Source organism: Heptranchias perlo, chromosome 1 (assembly GCF_035084215.1).
Source record: "Heptranchias perlo isolate sHepPer1 chromosome 1, sHepPer1.hap1, whole genome shotgun sequence".
Taxonomy (NCBI): Eukaryota; Metazoa; Chordata; class Chondrichthyes; order Hexanchiformes; family Hexanchidae; genus Heptranchias; species Heptranchias perlo.
The window spans coordinates 193,518,243-193,542,913 of record NC_090325.1 but is presented as its reverse complement, the minus strand read 5'-3'; the positions used below and the strand labels follow the sequence as shown (position 1 = coordinate 193,542,913).

At 44.6% G+C, this 24,671-nt stretch overlaps 1 protein-coding gene across 1 annotated transcript in view; it reads left to right on the top strand.

Moving 5' to 3' along the window:
• LOC137330476 (tetraspanin-5) overlaps window positions 1-24,671 on the top strand; it is a 100,888-nt gene that overhangs the window by 64,313 nt on the left and 11,904 nt on the right. The window contains exons 2-5 of the mRNA XM_067994501.1: window positions 2,208-2,258; window positions 11,736-11,882; window positions 20,204-20,374; window positions 23,079-23,204. Coding sequence (XP_067850602.1) covers window positions 2,208-2,258; window positions 11,736-11,882; window positions 20,204-20,374; window positions 23,079-23,204 — 495 coding nt within the window. The remainder of the gene's footprint in view (window positions 1-2,207; window positions 2,259-11,735; window positions 11,883-20,203; window positions 20,375-23,078; window positions 23,205-24,671) is intronic.

Sequence of the window (24,671 nt, the reverse complement as noted above, 5' to 3'; positions counted from 1 at the left end):
GAAGGAAAATCAGGAGATGCACAAGCGGCCAGAACTGGAGGAGCGCAGAGATCTCGGAGGGTTGTGGGGCTGGAGGAGCTTACAAGAGGTAGGGAGGGGGCGAGGCCATGGAGGGATTTGAACGCGAGGATGAAAACTTTAAAGTCGAGACGTTCCTGGACCGGGAGCCGATGTAGGTCCGCGAACACAGGAGGCGACGGGTGAACGGGACTTGGTGCGAGTTAGGATACGGGGGCAGCAGCGTTTTGGATGAGCTCAAGTTTATGAGGCTACTCGAACCCCTGGAGCAAACTACTGCTTTTTTTGCTTACTCGCAAGCCTTCGTAAGTCAGTACATGAGTCTGCTGCAAAGACCTGTGTTCCCAGCACATTGAACTCCACACAAAGTGTGTGTGAAATGTATTGGCACTAATGAACGAGCTTCGTCGCACAGCTGCAAACTTTCCTGAATAGGGCAGAGGGGAGGGGGGTGGTGAGTTGCTCCTGGGATACACCACATCTGGAACAAATACTGTGGTTGCTTCTAAATTAAATAATTTATTACCCTTAACATTCAACGCCTCAAAAAGGTGTTCCTTTGGCAAGCAATAAGCTCAGGACTTCAATGTACTTGTGCAATGGGATATGTGGTATGAATAAAACTAGATCTTATCACTGCGTAAAGTATTTTTAAAATGGCACACTTGGGATACATATTTCCAGTAAGTTGCAATACTAGCGTTCCTCCAGTTTGAAGATATAATAGTAGATTTTGTTGAGAGCTGAAAATTGTAAATCGAGTTGTGGGTCAGCTTTGAAAAGCTATGGTCATTTTTTTTTGTCCTGCAAAATATAGCTGACAATTTGTTTACAGCAAGGAAAAGGGATTTCTGAATCCGTTCAAATCAAGAACTTACAGAATCATATAGCACGGAAGCAGGCTATTTGGCCCATAATGCACATGCCAGCTCTTTGAAAGAGCTATCCAATTAGTCCCTGCTCTTTCCCCATAGCCTGACACATTTTTTTTCAAGTATTTATCCAATTCCCTTTTGAAAGTTACTATTAAATCTACCTCCACCGCCCTTTCAGGCAGTGCATTCCAGATCATAACAACTCGCTGCGTAAAATAAATTCTCCTCATCTCCCCTCTGGTTCTTTTGCCAATTACCTTAAATCTGTGCCCTCTGGTTACTGACCCTCCTGCCAGTGGAAACAGTTTCTCCTTATTTACTCTATCAAAACCCCCTCATAATTTTGAACATCTCTATTAAATCCTCCCTTAACCCTCTCATGCTCTAAGGAGAACAAACCCAGCTTCTCCAGTCTCTCCACATAACTGAAGTCCCTCATCCCTGGTACCATTCTATTAAATCTCCTCTGCACCCTCTCCAAGGGCCTTGACATCCTTCCTAAAGTGTGGTGCCCAGAATTGTACGCAATACTCCAGCTGAGGCCTAGCCAGTGATTTATAAACGTTTAGCATATCTTGATGTGCACAATTTTAATGTAAGGTGGCATAGCAAGAGACTGCATCAAAAAAAAAGTTGCTAGGAGCACAGAAGGATTTATTTTTTGCAAAGGGCCAACAGGTCAGTCAGAAACTTCTTAACATGCGCTTCTGTAACGTTACATTAAACCACAGCACCTGAGATCTAGGACTATATATCACTCCTGGCTTCATAGGAACAGGAGAAGGCCATTCAGCCCCTCGAGCCTGTACCACCATTCAATTAGATCATGTCTGATCTGTATCTTAATTCCATCTATCCGCCTTGGTTCTGTAACCTTTAATACCCTTGCCTAACAAAAATCTATCGGTCTTAGTTTTGAAATTTTCAATTGACCCCCAGCCTCAACAGTTTTTTTGTGGGGAGAGAGTTCCAGATTTCCACTCCCCTTTGTGTGAAGAAGTGCTTCCTGACATCACCACTGAACGAGCTAGCTCTAATTTTTTTTTATTATTCGTTCATGGGATGTGGGCATCGCTGGCAAGGCCAGCATTTATTTTTTTAAGGTTATGCCCCCTTGTTCTGGACTCCACCAGTTAGTTTCCCTCTATCTACCCTATCAAATGCTTTAAACATCTTAAACGCCTCAATTTAAGTCACCCCTTAATCTTCTATACTATATGCTTCAGTGTCTCACCAGGCCTAAAGATTATTAGTAAATCTCTGTCTTCTGAAGAACCAACTATTTTCCTCATTGTTTTGTTTCTGTTTTTGCAGTTGTTGGGAGTGGCCTTTCTAGGAGTTGGTCTGTGGGCGTGGAGTGAAAAGGTAAGTCAGCTCGAATACAGGAAACGAGACGGGGGGACGGGGGGATGGGGGGGGGGGCAAGTCTGAGGACCTCCTCGTGGATCTGCTCCTGGGCCTGGCCAAGGCGGCCAGCCATAGGTCCAGGTTGGACGCGGCCCGCGGGAGCGGTTGCTCTTCCTGCCTCTCCTCCGCGGGCCTGTCTGCGCCCGGGTGGCCCTGGGGAAGGACACGCGGTGCCCGTCGATACGCTTGATGCTTTCCGTGACCGGTGGGCTCCGCAGGGACTGGAGTGTGTAGTGGGCACTAGGTGTAATATTATTTAATTTTATAAGTTTCCTTTGTTTTACGGTTTAGTTTTCTATTAGTTGTGCCCCTCTTTTTTTTTTAAAAAAGGGGGCAACGCAGTGTCTCCTTATAGTTTTAATTAAGAAAAGGCAAACTGGGGTTTACACAAAATATCATCCTGAATACCCTCCAGCTTACGTTGGTTTTTACGTTCTTTTATGTCATTAGAGGCCAGAATCGCTGTTTTGGGGGGACGGGGAGGGGGCCTGTATTCTTCAGTGAAGCGCACTGCAGATCTCGGCCAGTACCGAATCACAGAGTGACTGCTTTAAATCAATATCGAGAGGCAAAAAGAATTCAGTGGAGCTAGTTTCTAGCTTTAAGCTGGACTGCTCTCCGACAGTTTCCCAGAGACTGAAAGATCTGACCTTCTCAAGTGTAAAAGCAAGAAATTAAATTGAAGGTTTCCCCTACCAGGTCGGAGAGGCCATTTAAAAAAAAAAGTATGAAAGTAGACCTGAAAGAGTCATTACACTGAAGATCTGATCTCCAGCCTCCCAGTGATGTTCCAGTATTAATGTAATTCAAATCTACGCAATTAAACAAAGATGTTTTATTTGGTATTTATTTATAGAAGGTACGCTTTAACAGTCTGTACCTAATTTCTCCATCCTTGACAAGGATGTCAAGGCCTTGGAGAGGGTGCAGAGGAGATTTACTAGAATGGTACCAGGGATGAGGGACTTCAGTTACGTGGAGAGCCCAGAGAAGCTGAGATTGTTCTCTTTAGAGCAGAGAAGGTTAAGGGGAGATTTAATAGAGGTGTTCAAAATTATTGAAGGGTTTTGATAGAGTAGATAAGGAGAAACTGTTTCCACCGGCAGTAGGGTCGATAATCAGAGGACACAGATTTAAGGTAATTGGCAAAAGAACCAGAGGGGAGATGAGAATTTTTTTTTACGCAGCGAGTTGTTACGATCTGGAATGCGCTGCCTGAAAGGGCGGTGGAAGCAGACTCAATAATAACTTTCAAAAGAGAATTGGATAAATACTTGAAGAGGAAAAATTTGCAGGGCTATGGGGAAAGAGCAGGGGAGTGGGACTATTCGGATAGCTCTTTCAAAGAGCTGGCTCAGGCACGATGGGCCGAATGGCCTCCTTCTGTGCTGTACGATTCTATGATTCTGCATCAGTGTCTTTTCCTTGGAGCAGGGGACCTTTGTGACTTCGGTCCTTGGAATGCAGTAGCGTTGTTTAATGAATAATGAATGCATTCAGAAATGTTCCTTTTTTTTTTGCACACAATGGATTCCTGAAAAAAAAAACACAAGGGTACAGAATGTGTTTGTTGCAGTGACATGCGGAGCGCTGGGAGTGGGCGGCAGGAGGTGGGGCTGGAGGGGGTGGTCAGATGAAATGAATAACGAGCCACTAATAATGCAGAGGATTGTTTTGACTGCGCACAAGTGTCTGTCCATCCCTGGTATTGAAGTCACTGAATCCCTCCACGCTAATGATCCAAACCAAGGCCAGGCTAGTTAATCAGGTCCATGATTCGCATTGTTCAAAATTTACCAATTCTAGCTTTTTCTCGCAATGCAGAATTATTGATTTTGCACCAGCCTTGACCACAATTTAAAGAGAAATACGATTATAAAAGGAGGATTTGTGCCATGGGAACCCGGATCTAATAGTCTTTATGTATCATAACAACTATAAGTGCGAATCACCCAGAGTGCTTGCTGTCCACAATAACTCAAGTACAACACTAGTTAGTTTGACTAATTTATTAGAGTTCTTTTGAGGAAGTAACAAGCAACGTGGATAAAGGGGATCCTGTGGATGTGATGTACTTGGATTTCCAGAAGGCTTTTGACAAGTTGCTACATCAAAGGCTACTACACAAAATAAGAGCACAATATGGGGGGTAACATATTAGCATGGATAAAGGATTGGTTAGCTAACAGGAAACAGAGAGTAGGCATAAATGGGTCATTTTCAGGTTGGCAAGATGTAACGAGTGGAGTGCCACAGGGATCAGTGCTGGGGCCTCAACTATTTACAATCTATATCAATGACTTGGATGAAGGGACCGAATGTATGGTTGCTAAATTTGCTGATGACACAAAGGTAGGTAGGAAAGTAAGTTGTGAAGAGGACATAAGGAGTCTGCAAAGGGATATAGATAGGTTAAGTGAGTGGGCAAAAATTTGGCAGATGGAGTATAATGTGGGAAAATGTGAACTTGTCCACATTGGCAGGAGGAATAGAAAAGCAGTATATTATTTAAATATTTTAGAGAGATTGCAGAACTCTGAGGTACAGAGGGATCTGGGTGTCCTAGTACATGAATCACAAAAAGTTAGTACGCAGGTACAGCAAGAGATTAGGAAGGCAAATGAAATGTTGTCATTTATTGCAAGGGGAATGGAATATAAAAGTAGAGATGTTTTGCTACAGTTGTACAAGACATTGGTGAGACCACATCTAGAATACTGTGTGCAGTTTTGGTCTCCTTATTTAAGAAAGGACATAATCGGTTCAGAGAAGGTTCACCCGACTGATTCCTGGGATGAGGGGGTTATCTTATGAGGAAAGGTTGGACAAGTTGGGCCTGTATACACTGGAATTTAGAAGAATGAGAGGTGATCTTATTGAAACATGTAAGATCCTGAGGGGACGTGAAAGGGTAGATGTTGAGAGAATGTTTCCCCTTGTGGGAGAGACTAGAACTAGGGGCCACAGTTTAAAAATAAGAGGGTCTCCCATTTAAGACGGAAATGAGGAGAAATTTTTTCTCTCGGAGGGTCATGAGTCTGTGGAACTCCCTTCCCCAGAGAGCGATGGAAGCAGGGTCATTGAATATTTTTAAGGCTGAGTTAGATAGATTCCTGATTAACAAGGGAATCAAAGGTTATGGTAGGTAGATGGGAAAGTAGGGTTGGGGTCACAATCAGATCAGCCATGATCTTATCAAATGGCAGATCAGACTCGAGGGGCCGAATGGCCTACTCCTGCTCTTCATTCGTTTGTTTGTATTAATTATGACCGTGTCTTGAAGAACAACAACAAGACCTTGCATTATATAGTGTCTTTAACGCAGTAAAACGTCCCAAGGCGCTTCGCAGGAGCGATTATCAAACAAAATTTGACACCGAGCCACATAAGGAGATATTAGGACAGGTGACCAAAAGCTTGGTCGAAGAGGTAGGTTTCAAGGAGGAGAGAGAGGTAGAGAAGTTTAGGGAGCTGTGAGCAAATTGGCTGCTGCGTTTCCTACATTACAACAGTGACTGCACTTCAAAAGTATCAGTCACTCTTAAATTATTACCTCCAATGAGGCCCCCTTCTCCATTCTCAGGGTTTTGTGCAGCTTGTCAAAGGAATGCAGTCAGATGGCAATCCGTGGGTTTATTTGTGGCTGTACGCAGTATGCACTTTTGGAGAGGTTACCAGATTTCGATGAATGCCTGTTTGTGAAGTTTGGTTGAAAGCTGAAGTGTTTTTACAACATGGATTTGACCATCCTCTTCCCTCTTGGAATAGCAGACCAGGTCCAGGGGTGGTGGTAAACACTCTCGCAGCTTTAGAATACCAACATCACTGAAACAGATTATCTGGTCATTATCTCACATTGCCGTTTGTGGGACCTTGCTGTGCGCCAATTGGCTGCTGTGTTTCCCTACATTACAACGGTGACTGCAAAAGTACTTAATTGGCTTTAAAGCGTTTTGGAACGTCCTGAGATTGTGAAAAGCGCAATATAAATGCAAGTTATTTCTTTAGCAGGTAAGAAACCTGGCAGAATCGGAGTTTCGTCTCCTTGTCTTTCTCTTTTCCCCTCCTCCTCCAGCTGCAGTTTTCCTTTTACTACTTTTTAATCATTCTGGCAAGGCAATCCAATTGGATCAACTGTTAATTACTAAATTCCTAATCTTGGCTGTACCTTCACGAGGCTGTACTTTAAATAGAATTACATAGAAATCGTAATACTGAAACGGGCTTTTTGGACCAACCAGTCTGTGTTGGAGCTTATCCTGCACACAAGCTGTAGTCCTAATCCCATGTGTCTGCCCCGTTCTTGTATCCCTTTATTTCCCCCTTTCCTTCAAGCACCCACCTATCCTATTCTTAAATATTCACATGGTCTCTGCTTCAATCACTAACTCTGGTAATGCATTCCACAGCCTCACAGCAAGTTTTCCCTGCTGTCTGTCCTAAACGTCTTGCATTTAATCTTGTATCCATGTCCCCTCGTTCTCGACTTCCCCCTTCCCCACCTCAATCACTGGTAAAAGTCTGTATCTATCAACTCTGCCCCGTCCCTTCGTCATTTTAAACAACTCTGTCAAATTAAGATGATTCAAGGAATTAATGATGTGGAGATGCCGGTGATGGACTGGGGTGGACAAATGTAAAGAATCTTACAACACCAGGTTATAGTCCAACAATTTTATTTGAAAATCACAAGCTTTCGGAGATTACCTCCTTCGTCAGGTGAGTGAGTGGGATTCCTTGAACGTTTTGCATTTATATTCAGAGAACAATACCTGGTGATTACAGATAATCTTTCCAACTGCCCGTTGTCAAGGCAATCAAAGTGTTCAGACAGAGAGGTGTTACCTACAGGACCACCGAATACACAAACGGCCAGAACACAAGACAGACAGAGAGAGAGAGAGAGAGAGAGAGGGAGAAACATCCGAAAGGAAGAGAAAGGAATTAATAGGATGGATAGAGAGAAACTATTTCCTCTGGTGTGGGGAGACCAGAACAAGGAGTGGGGGGGGGGGGGGAAGGGGAGACCTTAAAATTAGAGCTAGGCCATTCAGGAGTGATGTCAGGAAACACTTCTTCACACAAAGGGTGGTGGAAATCTGGAACTCTCTCCCCCAAAAAGCTGTTGAGGCTGGGGGTCAATTGAAAATGTCAAAACTGAGATTGATAGATCTTTGTTAGGCAAGGGTATTAAGGGTTATGGAACCAAGGTGGGTAGATGGAGTTAAGGTACAGATCAGCCATGATCTAATTGAATGGCGGAACAGGCTTGAGGGGCTGAATGGCCTCCTCCTGTTCCTATGGTCCTAAATTGCCCTGTAGTCTCCTCTGTTCTAACAAAAATAACCCCAATTTTTCAAGTCTTCGCATTTGTATTTCCTCCTGCCAGGCAGCATCCTAGTGAATCTGTTCTCCATCCTCACAACATCTTTCCTATAGCGTAGAGCCCAAAACTACACACAGTACTGCAACTGTGGTCTCACTAAGGTTTTGTATAGATTCAACAACAACAACAACTTGCACCTTTAACGTAGTAAAACGTCCCAAGGCGTTACCAGACAAAATTTGACACCGAGCCACATAAGGAGATATTAGGACAGGTGACCAAAAGCTTGGTCAAAGAGGTAGGTTTTAAGGAGCGTCTTAAAGGAGGAGAGAGAGGCGGAGAGGTTTAGGGAGGGAATTCCAGATCTTGAGGCCCAGGCAGCTGAAGGCACGGCCGCCAATGGTGGAGTGAAAAAAATCGGGGGATGCCTTGACTTTGGTGGGGTTGTGTCAAGAGGAAGCCACAGTGAGGAAGGAAAAATTGGAGAAAGTTGCTGTAGAATTTTCTGGAATGCACCGCCTGAAAGGGCGGTGGAAGCAGATTCAATAATAACTTTCAAAAGGGAATTAAATAAATACTTCCATAGGGTAAAAATTTGCAGTGGTATGGGGAAAGAGCAAGGGAGTGAGACTAATTGGATACCTCTTTCAAAGAGCCGGCACAGGCACGATGGACCGAATGGCCTCCTTCAGTGCTGATTCTGTATGATTCTAACCATAGAAATTAACAGCACAGATGGAAGTCCCGAAGCCCATGGTGTATGTGCCAGCTTTTGTTAGAGCAATCCAGAACTAATCCCATTACTCCAATCACCCTCTCCCCAGCCTAGTTTCAAATATTTATTCACTTTTTCCTTGACGCGCAATCGTCTCTGCATCTTCTCGCACTGTTTATGGATGGTAGGTAGATTTGCGGGCAGGTCATTTGCTTGGCCTTAGGATGATCGTGTTTAGCCCAAAATATCCGGAGACAGGTTTAAAAAAAAATACAACGGTAAAGAAAAAAATACTTGTCGTGCACGCCCAGGATCTGCTGGGTCCTCAATTCACTCCTCAATTACAACATGTTTCTCCATAACAGATCTCTTTCTTGCTCCAAAAACAGGAAAAGCTGGAAAGAAAGAAAGAATTTGTGTTTATACAGTGCCTTTCGTGACCTCAGGATGTCCCAAAGCGCTTTACAGCCATTGTAGTACTAAGAACATAAGAAATAGGAGCAGGAGTAGGCCATACGGCCCCTCGAGCCTGCTCCGTCATTCAATCAGATCGTGGCTGATCTTCGACCTCAACTCCACTTACCTGCCCGGTCCCCATATCCCTTAATTCCCCTAGAGTCCAAAAATCTATCCATCTCAGCCTTGAATATACCCAACGACTGAGCATCCACAGCCCTCTGGGGTAGAGAATTCCAAAAATTCACAACCCTCTGGGTGAAGAAATTCCTCCTCATCTCAGTCTTAAATGGTCGACCCCTTATCCTGAGACTATGCCCCCTAGTTCTAGACTTTCCAACAAGGGAAAACAACCTCTCAGCATCTACCCTGTCAAGTCCCCTCAGAATCTTATGTTTCAATGAGGTCACCTCTCTTCTTCTAAACTCCAGAGAGTATAGGCCCATTCTACTTAATCTCTCCTCATAGGACAACCTTCTCATCCCAGGAGTCAATCTTGATACTTTTTGAAGTGTAGTCACTGTTGTAATGTAGGAAACGCGGTAGCCAATTTGCGCACAGCAAGCTCCCACAAACAGCAATGTGGTAATGACCAGATAATCTGTTTTAGTGATGTCGGTTGAGGGATAGATATGGGACCAGGACACCGGGGAGAACTTCCCCTGCTCTTCTTCGAAATAGTGCCGTGGGATCTTTTAGGTCCACCTGAGAGGGGCCTCAGTTTAACGTCTCATCCGAAAGACGGCACCTCCGACAGTGCAGCACTCCCTCAGTACTGCACTGGGAGCGTCAGCCTGGATTTTGTGCTCAAGTCGATGGAGTAGGACTCGAACCCCACGACCTTCTGACTCAGAAGCGAAACACACAGGTGGTCAGTCAGCATCTGTGGAGAGAGCAGACAGTTGATGTTCTGCTGAAGATTATGGATTCGATATTCTGTTATCGCCCACCGATGACTGGCCTCCTTTTGTGTTTCCAGCTTTTTTCTGTTTTTGCTTCAGATTTCCAGCATTTGAAGCATTTTGCTTTTTTTTTGGTTTTCTCTCCCTGTTGCTCCATTGTGTGCTTTCTCATTCCAAAGTGCTCTCACTCCACTATACTCTTTCCCTCTCACTTTTCGTCATGTCTTGCACCAACCACTCAGGCAAAGTTCAGCAGGTATGAAAGTTTACTTGGTATCGCATCCTGCTTCCTTCAGAAGCTTAGTGGACAGGGATGAGAAAAGCAGGTTTGTGACAAAATGAAAATCCCTGGACCCAATTTTGGCTCCGCTTGAGATCCGGCTGATCGTTACTTAGAAGCCTGACTGTCGGCAAGTATTAATCACCATTGATTTATCACAACCCTAATACTTGGTCATAATTGCGGTGTGTTCTCTGCCATCCGCACTTCTAGGAAAACCCAGTTCCATTTTTAAAGCCTCGTCCGTTTTATCGCTTCATGGAGCAGTCAGTTGTGAAAGAAGCCTGTAGCTGCAGGTCGATAGTGCTGCTCGCACTGTCGCTCATTAACTTGTGAACTGATTGTTTTGGCACCATTTAACTGCAGTGGGCAATGAGCTCCAGGTTACTTGGTCGGTGAAACTGCGATGTGCAACTGGCAGGTTCCTTGCTCACCAGCAGAGAAGCCGGAGAAAAGATTAAACTGGGCGAGCCAGCGCAGCCATCTGATTTTGTAAATCTTTCATGCATGCTTTAGCCACAGTTATTGACCTTGTGGTTAGTCAAAGAATTGTGGTCTCTGCAATGATTGAAATACTTGATTTTTAAAAGTCTTGTCGCCTGCTGAGTAAAAGTTCTGAACGCTACATAGAATTACGTGGAATTTTACAGCACAGAAACAGGCCATTCGGCCCAACTGGTCCATGCCGGTGTTTATGCTCCACACGAACCTCCTCCCATCCTACTTCATCTCACCCTATCTGCATATCCTTCAATTCCTTTCTCCCTCATGTACCTACCTAGCTTACCCTTAAATGTATCTTTGCTACTCCTTGTGGTAGCGAGTTCCACATTCTAACTCTCTGGGTAAAGAGGTTTCTCCTGAATTCATTATTGGATTTATTAGTGACTATCTTATATTCATGGCCTCTAGTTTTGATCTTCCCCACAAGAGGAAACATCTTTTCTACGTCTACCCTATCAAACCCCTTTCATAATTTTAAAGACCTCTATCAGGTCACCCCTCAGCCTTCTCTTTTCCAGACAAAACAGCCCCAGCCTGTTCAATCCTTCCTGATAGTTATAACCTCTCAGTACTGGTATCATTCTTGTAAATCTTTTTTGAACCTTCTCCAGTTCCTTTGTATCTTTTTTGTAATATGGAGAGCGGAACTGTGCACAGCACTCCAAGTGTGGTCTAACCAAGGTTTAACATAACTTCTCTGCTATTCAATTCTATTCATCTAGAAAATAAACCCCAGTGCTTTGTTTGCATTTGTTATGGCTTTGTTAACCTGCGTTGCTACTTTTAATGATTCGTGAATCTGTACCCGTGGATCCGTTTGTTCCTCTACCCCATTTGGGCGACAGCACACTTCAGGAAATCGGTGTACATACAAGTGGCCAATAGACCATGGCAGAATTGCTTAATTGTTTTAATGCACTTTATATTATATAAAATATTTTGAGGGCAAAATTTGCAAATGGTATATCCTTAAATAGAAATTTAATGAGAGAGATTGAGCTCATCATAGTATGGTACAGCACAGGAGGAGGCCATTCAGCCCATCGTGCTTGTGCCAGCTCTTTGAAAGAACCATCCAATTAGTCCTATTCCCTTGCTCTTTCCCCATAGCCCTGTAAATGTTTTCCCTTCAAGTATTTGAAAGTTACTATTGAATTTGCTTCCACTGCCCTTTCAGGAAGCGTATACCATTATAATTTTTGAATTGTGTTTATAATATTCTATGAGCTGTGTATCTTTGTTTTTTTTTTAGGGAGTGTTGTCCAATATTTCATCAATCACAGACCTGGGTGGCTTTGATCCAGTTTGGCTGTTCCTTGTGGTTGGAGGTGTAATGTTCATTCTGGGATTTGCAGGATGTATTGGAGCTCTGCGAGAGAACACATTCCTGCTGAAGTTTGTAAGTACTCCAAATATTCTCCATGCAAAAAGTGCCTGGAACGCTGACAGCCCTGCGTTTGACTTCTCAGACTAGGGATTCTGAGAAAGAAATTCTGTAACTAAAGTAACATCAAGGGCTCCAAAAGAGGTTTCGAATTGAGATAGTGAGTGTTTGTGTGGGGTACCCCTTCTGGTTGGCATGAACGACCTGGATCTGCCGTTCCAGTGAAAGGGAGTTAAATTCTATGGGTTCAGCAGAGGTCACCAAACCTTGCAAAGGGACAGTAACTGGGTTTGTGACTAGGTTCAATATGGAAAAATGCAAGGTACTACCTACAATACTGGAAGTAAAATTAGGAGGCACACATAGTCCATGTGTGGGACAGAACTTACTACGTACACACTTAGAGTATTGTGCACAGCTCTGGTCTCCATATTATAAAAAGGTTATAGAAGCATTGGAGAGGGTGCAAAATAGATTCACAAGGATGATACCGGAACTGAGAGGATATCCTTATCAGGAAAGGCTGAACAGGCTTGGGACTCTTTTCTCTAGAAAAGAGAAGGCTGAGGGGTGACCTGATAGAGGTCTTTAAGATAATGATAGGGTAGACGCAGAGAAACTGTTTCCACTTTTGGGGGAGTCATAAATATAAAATAGTCACTAATAAATCCAATAGGGAATTCAGGAGAAGCTTCTTTACCCAGAGAGTGGTGAGAATGTGGAACTCGCTACCACAAGGAGTAGTTGAGGCGAATAGCATGGATGCATTTAAGGGGAAGCTAGATAAACACATGAGGGGGAAAGGAAAAGAAGGATATGCTGATAGGGTGAGATGAAGTAGGGAGGGAGGAGGCTCGTGTGGAGCATAAACACCAGCATAGACCAGTTGGGCCGAATGGCCTGTTTCTGTGCTGTATTTTTGATGTAACTAGATGTGGGGGTGGGGGGGAGACAAGGACAATGGGGAGTCAATTGACTCATTTATGTTCAAACAAGTGAGTTGGCAATAAATAAAGTGAACAGAATGTTGGGGGCTATCGACTAATTTGGTTGCAGTGAGAATATGGAATCCTGTTCTCACAGTGCTGGTGTTGTCTGACTTTTGAATTTTTTTTTTCTCACTTTATGTTCTTCAAAAAAAATTTCAAAATTTAAAATGAACCAAAACGTGTTCTGTACGTAGACCAGTGAATGTCTCCAGATGAATTATATAATTCTAATTTCATCCTGTGAGACAAACTAACTTGTGGAAGTTATCTCTGTAACCATCTCCAGCCCTACAAACCTCCGATATCTCTGCGCTCCTCCAATTCCGGCCTCTTGCGCGTCCCCCGATTTCTTTCGCCCCACCATTGGCGGCCGTGCCTTCAGCTGCCTAGGCCCCAAGCTCTGGAATTCCCTCCCTAAACCTCTCCACCGCTCTCTCCTCCTTTAAGATGCTCCTTAAATCCTACCTCTTTGACCAAGTTTTTGGTCACTTGTCCTAATATCTCATGATGTGGCCCGGTGTCAGAGATTGTCTGCAACGCTTCTGTGTAGCACCTTGGGACGTTTTACTATGTTAAAGGTGCTATATAAATGCAAGTTGTGGTTGAAATACAAAATGTATTTTAAGTGCGAAAACCTTTAGTCAGCTTTTATTTCTAAACTCGGATGATCCAGAAGCTGTAAACACTTCTTCTACGACTAAGGACAAATACGATCTCAGTAGCATCTCTGAACTACATTTCTGTATTTTTAAAAAAATAAATAAAGGTTATTTGGAAACTTCTTTTGAATTGAATGATTAAATATCCCATGACTCCATGCATTTTATTCCGCAGTCTTTTTTTTGTAGATGTTACAACGGCAAAATAATGTGTGCATGTTTCAAAAGAGAGGAAGTACTGAAAAGCATAACCCACTTACGATAATCCTGCTGCATTGTTCCAGACGTATCCGGCTTTGAATTTAGACATTCTTAACAGGAGATTTGCGATCAGGAGCCTTTGCTTTTGCCGAAATTAGACCTGCTTGAGAAGAAAAGGCTTGCATTTATATCGTTCCCTCCTCGTCGTTATCTCGGGACATCTTGAAGAGCTTCATAGCAAATGAACTACTTTTTGAATGCACGTTAGTGTTTTTAAGGCCCAGTGTGAAAACTTTACATTGGATTTACAGCTCCATTCGGCCTATGCCGGTGTTCGTGCTCCACCCGAGCCTCCTCCCACCTTACTTCATCTCACCCTATCGACGTATCCTTCTATTCCTTTCTCCCTCATGCAGTTATGTAGCTTCCCCCTTAAAGGCATCTATGCCATTTGCCTCCTGTATTCCTGGTGGCAGCGAGTTCCATAACTCCATCTACCCGCCTTGGTTCCGTAACCCTTGATACCTTTGCCCAGAAAAAAAATCTATTAATCTCAGTTTTGACATTTTCAATTGATCCTCAGCCTCAGACAGCCTTTTTAGGAGGAGGGGGGAGTGGAGGAGAGGGGGAGAGGGGTAAGAGTGTTCCAGATTTCCACTCCCCTTTGTGTGAAGAAGTGCTTCCTGACATCACCCCTGAACGGCCTAGCTCTAATTTTAAGGTTATGCCCCCTTGTTCTGGACTCCCCCTCCGCCACCAGAGGAAACAATTTTTTTCCATCTACCCCATCAACTCCTTTAATCATCTTAAACACCTCAATTACACCACCCTTTAATCTTCTAAACTCAAGGGAATACAAGCCTAGTCTATGCAACCTGTCCCCACAATTTAACCCTTTTAGCCCCTGCTATCAGACTTGGGGCGAGGACAGTATTGGGCTTTGACTATGATGCTCACCATGTTGCACAGTCTGATAATGGTAACTACCAGACTGGGTGAGTTATTGGAGGCCGGCCAGCAGCTATGGGATTGTACCCCAGTGACTAAAAGTAATTAATTAAACGTGAAGGCTCTTTGGGACCTCCAAAGGATATGATAAGGCATTATATAAATGCAAGTTATTTTCTTTTAGCATGTACGTGTGATATTTTCCATCTTTTGAAAGAATCAGGGCACATAATGGACATCTTGTATGATCTCCAGTGTTCACAATTAGGGAGTAATCATTAACCCTGGGGGGCACTATCCCAGACATGGTAACGTGTAAGGGAGCAGGTTTTCAATCTTTAAAAAGCTTGATTTGCTTATGGAAACCACCTTTTCACTGTGAACACAAGGCAGAAGTGAAGAGAGAAAACCTGAACTTCAACAATGGCTTCCACCTTCCATCATACTTAAAAGTAGGCAAATGGAAGGCAGATGGTATGTTGGTCTTTATTGCAAGGCATTTGGAGTATAAGAGTAAGGAAGTCTTGCTGCAATTATACAGGGCTCTGGTGAGACCACACCTGGAGTACTGTGTACAGTTTTGGTCTCCTTACCTAAGGAAGGATATACTTGCCTTATAGGGGGTGCAATGAAGGTACATTAGATTGATTGCTGGGATGAGAGGGTTGTCCTATGAGGAGAGGTTGAGTCGAATGGGCCTATACTCTGGAGTTTAGAAGACTGAGAAGTGATCTCATTGAAACATATAAAATTCTTAGAGGGCTTGACAGGGTAGATGCTGAGAGGCTGTTTCCCCTGGCTGGAGAGTCTCGAACTAGGGGGCATAATCGCAGGATAAGGGGTCGACCACTTAAGACTGAGATGAGAAGGAATTTCTTCATCATTTAGCGCCTTTCACAACCCCAGGACGACTCGAAGTGCTTTTTGAAGTTGTAATGTAGGAAACGTGGCAGCCAATTTGCGCACAGTAAGCTCCCACACACAGCAATGAGATAATGACCTGACCTTCTGCTTTAGTGATATTGGTTGAGGGATAAATGTGCTGCACCTGGTGTCTGTTTATATTTCCTGATGCCAGCATTGTAATATAACTGGGCATCACTCCTCACATCAATCAATACCTCCCACCATCACACCAGTCAAGGCCATCGTCTCAACACACAATGCTCCCTTGAATACAGCCACAGCAATACACAAACCCATAAACCATTCACATAAATGCACAGCACAAGCGTGTGATAAACATAAAGCAGAAGAGAAAAGCAGAACCGCTGGCTCAAGAAACTACTAAATAATCAATCAGGCTCACAACAGTGTTCGCCACTCATGATACTCCGTGTGCAATAAAATTAAAAGCAAGCTGTGCTGACCTAATCCAATGGTGGCAGCGGGAGCCCTGCAAAATGGGGTCCAGGGGAAAAAACGTACAGGGAAAAAGAAAGTTGTCCCCCTGGTAGTTGAGTTTGGTAAAGGAGCATCGTAGCGTAATAGACCAGAAGGTTCGATAATCAATCCATGCCCTGAGTTACCAGATCTCAGCTGGGGCCATCAGCGCAGAGATGCTTCAACTAACCTCCATGCCTTTGGGGCGAGAGGGTTTGTGAATCTTTGGAATTCTCTACCTCAGAGGGCTGTGGATGCTCAGTCGTTGAGAATATTCAAGACTGAGATTGATAGATTTTTGGACACTAAGGGAATCAAGGGATATGGGAATAGGGTGGGAAAGTGGAGTTCAGATGGGAGTTCAGCCATGATCTTATTGAATGGCGGAGCAGGCTCGAGGGGCCGTATGGCCTACTCCTGCTCCTATTTCTTAGTTCTTAAAGTGAGAGCCTAGGGCTATCAGGTTTCTGCCTGCTGCCCCATCGCTCCTGAGGACTGTCACTAGAGCCGAGGTGCAGCCATTCTTCACTCGAGCCCGAGCAGCGAGTGTTGGGCCCGTGAGTTGGAGCGGGTCATTGTAACGATGAGGCTGTGTGGAACTCCGCCAGGGGTCACTAGGCAGTGATCAGGAAAAGGAGCACCAGCCGTATTTGACAAGGAAAATGCAGCCAGTGTGTTCTCTCCTTTTCTCACGGAGACATTGATTCCTCCCTCGGGTACAGTTCCATGGGTGACCGATGCCCTGGTGACCAGTCTTCACATTTGATTCTGGACGGTGCATGTAATGCAAGCTCGATCTTGTCCTTGCCCTTCGTCCAGGAGTCGCTGCATTACAATTGAGAGTGGCAACCCCGGCTGCTTTTAGCCTTCCTGAGAGAGGGAACAGCTTTTCTAATTTGTGTCTGTACTGAAGCCAACTGTGGATCAAGTTTTGGTTTTTTTTTGCTGTTGATTGAGCATCAATGAATTTGTAACTCGATCAGTTCATTTCTGTTGCAAAAGAATATTCTGATCGATAGCCCACCTATGACAGATGACACTGTTTATGAGCTGTTTTGCTTTGAATCCTAACTTCAGTTAGTAAAATAAATATTTTGAAAGAAAAAGCCATTTCATTTTCCAACCTGCCGACCTGGTTTAAATGGTATTAATTCACCAACCGGCAGGAAAACGGAGGTCAAACTAAATCCGGGGTCTTAGTTTTTAAGCTAATCAAAGTACTTGTAGTGGCTCCAGTTAAGGTGGTGACAATAACTTACAGTTAATGTAGTAAAACGTCCCAAGGCGCCTCTCAGGAGCGATTATCAGACAAAATTTGACACCGAGCCAAGGAAGGAGACATTAGGACAGGTGACCAAAAGCTTGGTCAAAGAGTTAGGTTTTAAGGAGGGGAGAGAGGCTTAGTGAGGGATTTCCAGAGCTTAGGGCCTAGACGGCTGAAGGCACGGCCGCCAATGGTGGGGTGCAGGGAGTGGGGGATGTACAAGAGGCCAGAGTTGGAGGAGCGCAGAGTTCTTGGAGGGAACATTTGGATGTTGAAGATTTCCACTGTACTCTGAGTGAGTGGAAAAACTGATCGTGTTCAATGGTTTTTTCTTTAATTTTTGGTGTTTTGTCTGTTGCCAGTACGCTCAGTGCTCACATTGTTCCGTGTTCCTAAACACAAGGAATTCCAACGCCCTCTGCACCTTGTAACCTTGGCAACACAAGGCATCCTGTTATGTTCAGCAGAACTTGTGAACATTATATTAACAAAGGATGCGATGAAGGCCATTACGATTTCTAGTGTGTTCCAGTGTGACGCCATGGGGGTGATTTTAAACCCCAAGAGCGGGTGGGAGTTGGAAATAGTTGTTTTTTAGGGTCGCGACCGCAACCCGGCTTTATTTCCGGGTTTAACATCTGCGCGTAAAAGTACAGGCTTCCCACTGGGAATGCAAAGTCCGAAAATTTTGCGTTTGCGACCCAAAAAAACAACTATTTTCAACTCCCACCTGCCTCCAACACATTTGTTCATGGGGTTTCAAAATCACCCCTTATGTCTACAGTCCTGCTGCCAGTTCAGGGCTGACTATTCTGCTGTTGTCTTGAGGTCTTGCAGGTGTTTTTCTAAGCAAATGTTTTCACTTTAACTTTTTTTTTGTCTTTTTCTTGAAAAACTTTGAGCAAAACAAAGGGAAAACTTATAAAACTAAGTTATATTACTCCTGGTGCCCACCACACACGCCAATCCCTTGTGGTGCCCATCGGTTGCAGAAGGCCTCGAGTGTACCAGCTGACGTCGCGTGCTTCTTCTCCAGGGCAACCCGGGTACGGACAAGACAGCGGAAGAGAGGCAGGCAGCCGGAATGAGCCCATTCCCTTTTCTCGGGCCGCCTCCATCCTGGACCTGTGGATGGCCAACTTGGCCAGGCCCAGGAGCAGACCGACAAGAAGGTCCTCTGACTATCTTTGTTGCCGTTGTTGATGGTGGTGATTATTTTTTTCACTGCTGCCTCCAGCCAGTGCTCCCGTTTAAAGAGCTGCTCAGAAATTCGCCCCGTCGTCAATGCCTTAGACACATTGGAAGAATCTGATGTTGACGAGCCTTTTAAACGCCAATCGTTTTTCTCCATTTAATCTTTACTCGACTAGAGAAAGGCTTCTGCAAGTTACGGAGTCTAGCATTTTGACAAACAGCTGAAGCTGACTTGGCTGAATTGTTTACATAGAATTTACAGCACAGAAACAGGCCATTCGGCCCAACTGGTCTGTGCTGGTGTTTATGCTCCACACAAGCCTCCTCCCACCCTACTTCATCTCACCCCATCAGCATAACCTTCTATTCCTTTCTCCCTCATGTGTTTATCCAGCTTCCCCTTTAATGCATCTATGCTATTCGCCTCAACTACTCCTTATGGTAGTGAGTTCCACATTCTCACCACTCTCTGGGTAAAGACGTTTCTCCTGAATTCCCTATTGGATTTATTAGTGACTATCTTATATTTTTGGCCCCTAATTTTGGTCTCTCCCACAAGTGGAAACACTTTCTCTACATCTACCCTATCAAACCCTTTCATAATCTTAAAGACCTCTATCAGATCACACCTCTGCCTTCTCTAGAGAAAAGAGCCCCAGCCTATTTAATCCTTCCTGATGGGTATAACCTCTCAGTTCTACTATCATCTTGGTAAATCCTTTTTTGCACCTTCTCCAGTGCCTCTACATCCTTTCTATAATATGGAGACCAGAACTGTGCACAGTATTATAAGTGTAGTCTATACAAGTTTGACATAACTTCTTTGCTTTTCAATTCTGTTCCTCTAGAAATGAACCCCAGTGCTGTGTTCGCATTTTTCTATGAACTTAGTATCTTGATAGCTTGTGCAGTTCTGCTCAACACCTATCCCTCGGTGACCATAATGAACTGTGTTTCCATTCCCCCGCGAATGGAAGCACAGTTCATTGTGGTCACTGAGGGATAGATATTGAGCAGTAATGGGACAAAGCAAACGTGGTGGTGAAATTCTGGAGAGAGAGAGGTTTCTCTTTTTGGTCAGCGGGGTGTGTGACATGCATGGTATCCCATCGCCATGTTCAAAAGTGTTCAAATCAAACAACTGAGAAATCCACAGGTACAGCTTCTGTTTCCTGATATGGAGCGCACACTCTCTACCTCCCAAGGAGTACACCGCAATTACCCAAGTCCTGAGGTGCAGGTTGGTGAGAGCTAAGACTGGAGCACCCCCAAATGTGCGTAATGGTACTGCTGACATTAAACAACAAATTGCATTAATATAGCGCCTTTAAATAGTAAAACGTCCGATCTTTGCTTCACAGGAGCGATTATCAGACAAAATTTGACACCGAGCCACATAAGGAGATATTAGGACAGGTGAAAGAGGTAGGTTTTAAGGAGCATCTTAAAGGAGGAGAATTTGGAAATTCATGAAAACCTTTTTTTTCATCGAAGCTTTACAGAAATGACATTCTGCAAAAAAACATAACCGGCTCTATGAAGAGCATTATGAATGTGTGCAAGGAATATCTCTGGCTTTGGTTGACTTTTTGGAGAAACAATCACTTTGTTGCAATTCTTGGAAGACTAAATGCATAAGTGTTAAAAGTAATTGGACAGGAGCTCTTAAAACATCCTTGTTTTTTTTTTTGCACACAGTTCTCTGTATTCCTCGGAGTGATTTTCTTCCTGGAGCTCACTGCTGGGGTCCTGGCATTCGTCTTCAAGGACTGGATCAGGGATCAGCTCAACTTTTTCATTAACAAGAACATCAAAGCATACAGAGATGACATTGACCTCCAGAACCTCATTGACTTCACACAGGAATATGTGAGTACTTTCTGCCAGGGTCTGAGGGAGGGTGAAGATAGAGGAGAGAAACCCAAAACAGAACCCAGGAAAGGCGGAAGCAGCCGTGAGAAGCTGCCTTACCTGTGGGTCAATCTGGTGCCGACTGCAATTAAAGAAAACCTGGTGTCTGAGGGGAGGAGTGTAATTAGTCTGCCGTATTTAGACTTTTTCATTACACGTGTAACTTTTAGGCATTGCATATGAACTTTGATTTATTAAAATTTTTCCAATGAAATTCTGCAGGTTTCCACATTGTTTTTGGACACAAATTTGGACTTATGGCTGAGACTCTTTTCTCTCTCTGTGCACCTCTCTTTCTCCTCTCACTTGCTCCCTATTTATTTCTCTCTCCTTTTACTCGCTCTTTCTCCACTACCTCCTTTCCTGTTCTTCTCTCTCTCTCTCTCTCTCTCTTTCTCTCCCTTCTACTTTTCTCCTTTCTCTTTCTTTCTCCTCTCTTTCACGCCCCCTCTCTCTCTCTCTTCCTTTTCTTTCCCCCGTCTCGCTCTTTTCAGCCTCTCTTTTTCTCAGAGTCCCAAGTGCCGTTTAGTAAGTATATGCTAATGATTTACAAAACAGTCCCTTACATGATAAACTGGTTGAAAAGGGCAGTATTTGAAGAGCATGTAGACAGGGAAGGTTAAATCCCAATAGTGCATAGGTTTGGGGCTATAATTTCCAACATGGTGAATTTGAGATCATGACTGAAGGAACAGCTGAGCAAAAACTCACTTTCCCACCTGACGGGTGGTCACTCACAGGTCAGTCAGTGAAACTAGTCTTCTGGTGTCCTGCCAAAGAGTAGGACAGATAAAGGACTAGGCACCGATTGTACATTGTCAGTCGGGGATGATGTGCGGCATGACGGAAGGGGTAGGACACCAACTTCAGAAAAAGAAATTGGTGTGTCACACATGTTCCACAGATTGTATGGTGTGTGTGTGTGTGTCAAGTGATGGTGCAGGACACTACCAGGGTTAAAGAGCCGAGGACCATAGTGCAGGACACTACCAGGGTTAAAGAGCCAAGGACCATTGTGCTGGACACTACCAGGGTTAAAGGGTCAAGGACCATAGTGCAGGTCACTACCAGGGTTAAAGGGTCGAGGACCATAGTGCAGGTCACTACCAGGGTTAAAGGGCCAAGGACCATAGTGCAGGACACTACCAGGGTTAAAGGGCCGAGGACCATAGTGCAGGACACTACCAGGGTTAAAGGGTCAAGGACCACAGTGCAGGACACTACCAGGGTTAAAGGGCCAAGGACCATAGTGGTGGACACTACCAGGGTTAAAGGGCCGAGGACCATAATGCAGGACACTACCAGGGTTAAAGGGCCGAGGACCATTGTGCTGGACACTGCCAGTGTTAAAGGGCCAAGGACCATAGTGGTGGACACTACCAGGGTTAAAGGGCCGAGGACCATAATGCAGGACACTACCAGGGTTAAAGGGCCGAGGACCATTGTGCTGGACACTGCCAGTGTTAAAGGGCCAAGGACCATAGTGGTGGACACTACCAAGGTTAAAGGGTCAAGGACCACAGTGCAGGACACTACCAGGGTTAAAGGGTCAAGGACCACAGTGCAGGACACTACCAGGGTTAAAGGGCCAAGGACCATAATGCAGGACACTACCAGGGTTAAAGGGTCGAGGACCATAGTGCAGGTCACTACCAGGGTTAAAGGGCCGAGGACCATAGTGCAGGACACTACCAGGGTTAAAGGGTCAAGGACCATAGTGCAGGTCACTACCAGGGTTAAAGGGCCAAGGACCATAGTGCAGGTCACTACCAGGGTTAAAGGGCCAAGGACCATAGTGCAGGACACTACCAGGGTTAAAGGGCCAAGGACCATAGTGCAGGACACTACCAGGGTTAAAGGGTCAAGGACCATAGTGCAGGACACTACCAGGGTTAAAGGGTCAAGGACCATAGTGCAGGACACTACCAGGGTTAAAGGGCCGAGGACCATAGTGCAGGACACTACCAGGGTTAAAGGGTCAAGGACCACAGTGCAGGACACTACCAGGGTTAAAGGGCCAAGGACCATAGTGCAGGACACTACCAGGGTTAAAGGGTCAAGGACCACAGTGCAGGACACTACCAGGGTTAAAGGGCCAAGGACCATAGTGGTGGACACTACCAGGGTTAAAGGGCCGAGGACCATAGTGCAGGACACTACCAGGGTTAAAGGGTCGAGGACCACAGTGCAGGACACTACCAGGGTTAAAGGGCCAAGGACCATAGTGGTGGACACTACCAGGGTTAAAGGGTCAAGGACCATAGTGCAGGACACTACCAGGGTTAAAGGGCCGAGGACCATAGTGCAGGTCACTACCAAAGCTGCAAAGTGCAGAAGAGAAGACTTGATAAATCGAGAAGTTGGGTTTTAAAAGTGTGTGGATGGTGGGTGGGAGGGATGAAGGGCTGAGGGGGGAAAGCTGCACTGGTGGAATGGTCTTTAACTGAAAACAGCCCATAAGATAAGGCCAAGCACTGATTATTGTCTTAATGCTTTTTAGTTTTTGCATCATCACTGAAATTGCACTACAACTTCAGTTGAAATATGTCCAAAAAAATGCTGAGACTGCAGGTTATTGTAATGGAATTGTATTTGGTTTTGAACCATGCAAGACAATGAGGTTTGGACCTGCACTAACCGTCTCTCCTTTTTCTAAATACAGTGGGAATGCTGTGGTGCCCATAATGCTGATGATTGGAACTTGAATATTTACTTCAATTGTACAGATGTCAATACGAGTCGGGAGCGGTGCGGAGTGCCCTTTTCATGCTGTACCAAGGACCCCACGGTAAGTCGGCAGTGTAACCTGCCAAGGCGTTCATTACAATTACCGGTAAGGTCCATAAAATAGAAACATAACAACAACTTGCCTTTACATAGCACCTTTAACATAGTAAAACATCCCAAGGCGCTTCACAGGAGTGATTATCAGACAAAATTTGACACTCTAGCCAGGGGAAACAACCTTTCAGCATCCAACATGGTAAGCCCTCTCAGAATCTTATGTTTCAATGAGATCACTTCTCATTCTCCTAAACTCCAGAGAGTACAGGCCCATTCTACTCAATAGCTTGGTCAAAGTGACCAAAAGCTTGGTCAAAGAGGTAGGTTTTAAGGAGCGTCTTAACGGAGGAGAGAGAGAGAGAGACAGAGAGGTTTAGGGAGGGAATTCCAGAGCTTAGGGCCTAGGCAGCTGAAGGCACGGCCGCCGATGGTGGGTCGAAGAAAATCGGTGATGCGTAAGAGGCCAGAATTGGAGGAGAGCAGGGATCCCGGAGGAGTGTAGGGCTGGCAGAGGTTACAGAGATAGGGAGGGGTGAGGCCATGGAGGGATTTGAACACGAGAATGAGACGCACAAAGTTGCCAACAACCTCGAGAATAGACGGTCAGTGTATCGGGTGCGTCATCAGAATTGTAAGGTAAGCAGACAGTTTAGCAAGGAAGAGGGGAAGCAAATAATCCAGTCACAAAGGAGTTAACAGGCCGACTAGAGAATCAGAGAATTGTTATAAAAGATCTCACCGAGGCAATGAAAAGATATTAAAGAACAAAACTGAATGTGCAAAAAAAAAAGCTGAGATGGTGAAAAGAGCTGCACAAGGGAAGGGTAAGAAAATGGGGAGAATTCTAAGGGAAGAAACTCTGCAGATCCAGAAGGGCTGAAATTAAAACAGGAAATGCTGGAAACGCGCAGTATGTTCTCCGTAACGATTTTTTAAAAAAAAACACTCCCAGTACCCTGGGCTCAGAATGCCCTCCCCCCAACCTGAATTGTCCTTTAAAGTAGGCTTGTTTTCTGGATTTGGGTCCAGAGATCCAGAATAAGTTCGACTGGCTGTTGTTTCCACTTCACTTAAATATGGAGCCTCGCAGAATATTAGATTACTTTATAACCAATTAACCGCTTTATAATGCACAGTGAGAAAAGGAGGTAAAAGAGGGTCCGCCTGACTTGTGACCTAGGAATTTTGGGGACGTCTGCAGCGGTACAGTGGTGTTAAATTTAAGCCAAATAAAAAGTGGTGAGAAAGACTTGCATTTATAGAATGCCTTTCACGACCTCTGGATATCCCAAAGCGTTGAATGAAGTACATTTGAAGTTCAGACACTCTTGTAATCTAGGAAACGCGGCAGCCGATTTGCGCACAGCAAGGTCCCACAAACAGCTATGCGGTAATGACCAGATCATCTGTTGGCTGAGAGATAAATATTGGTCCAGGACACCGAAGAGAACTCCCCTGTTCTTCAAAATAG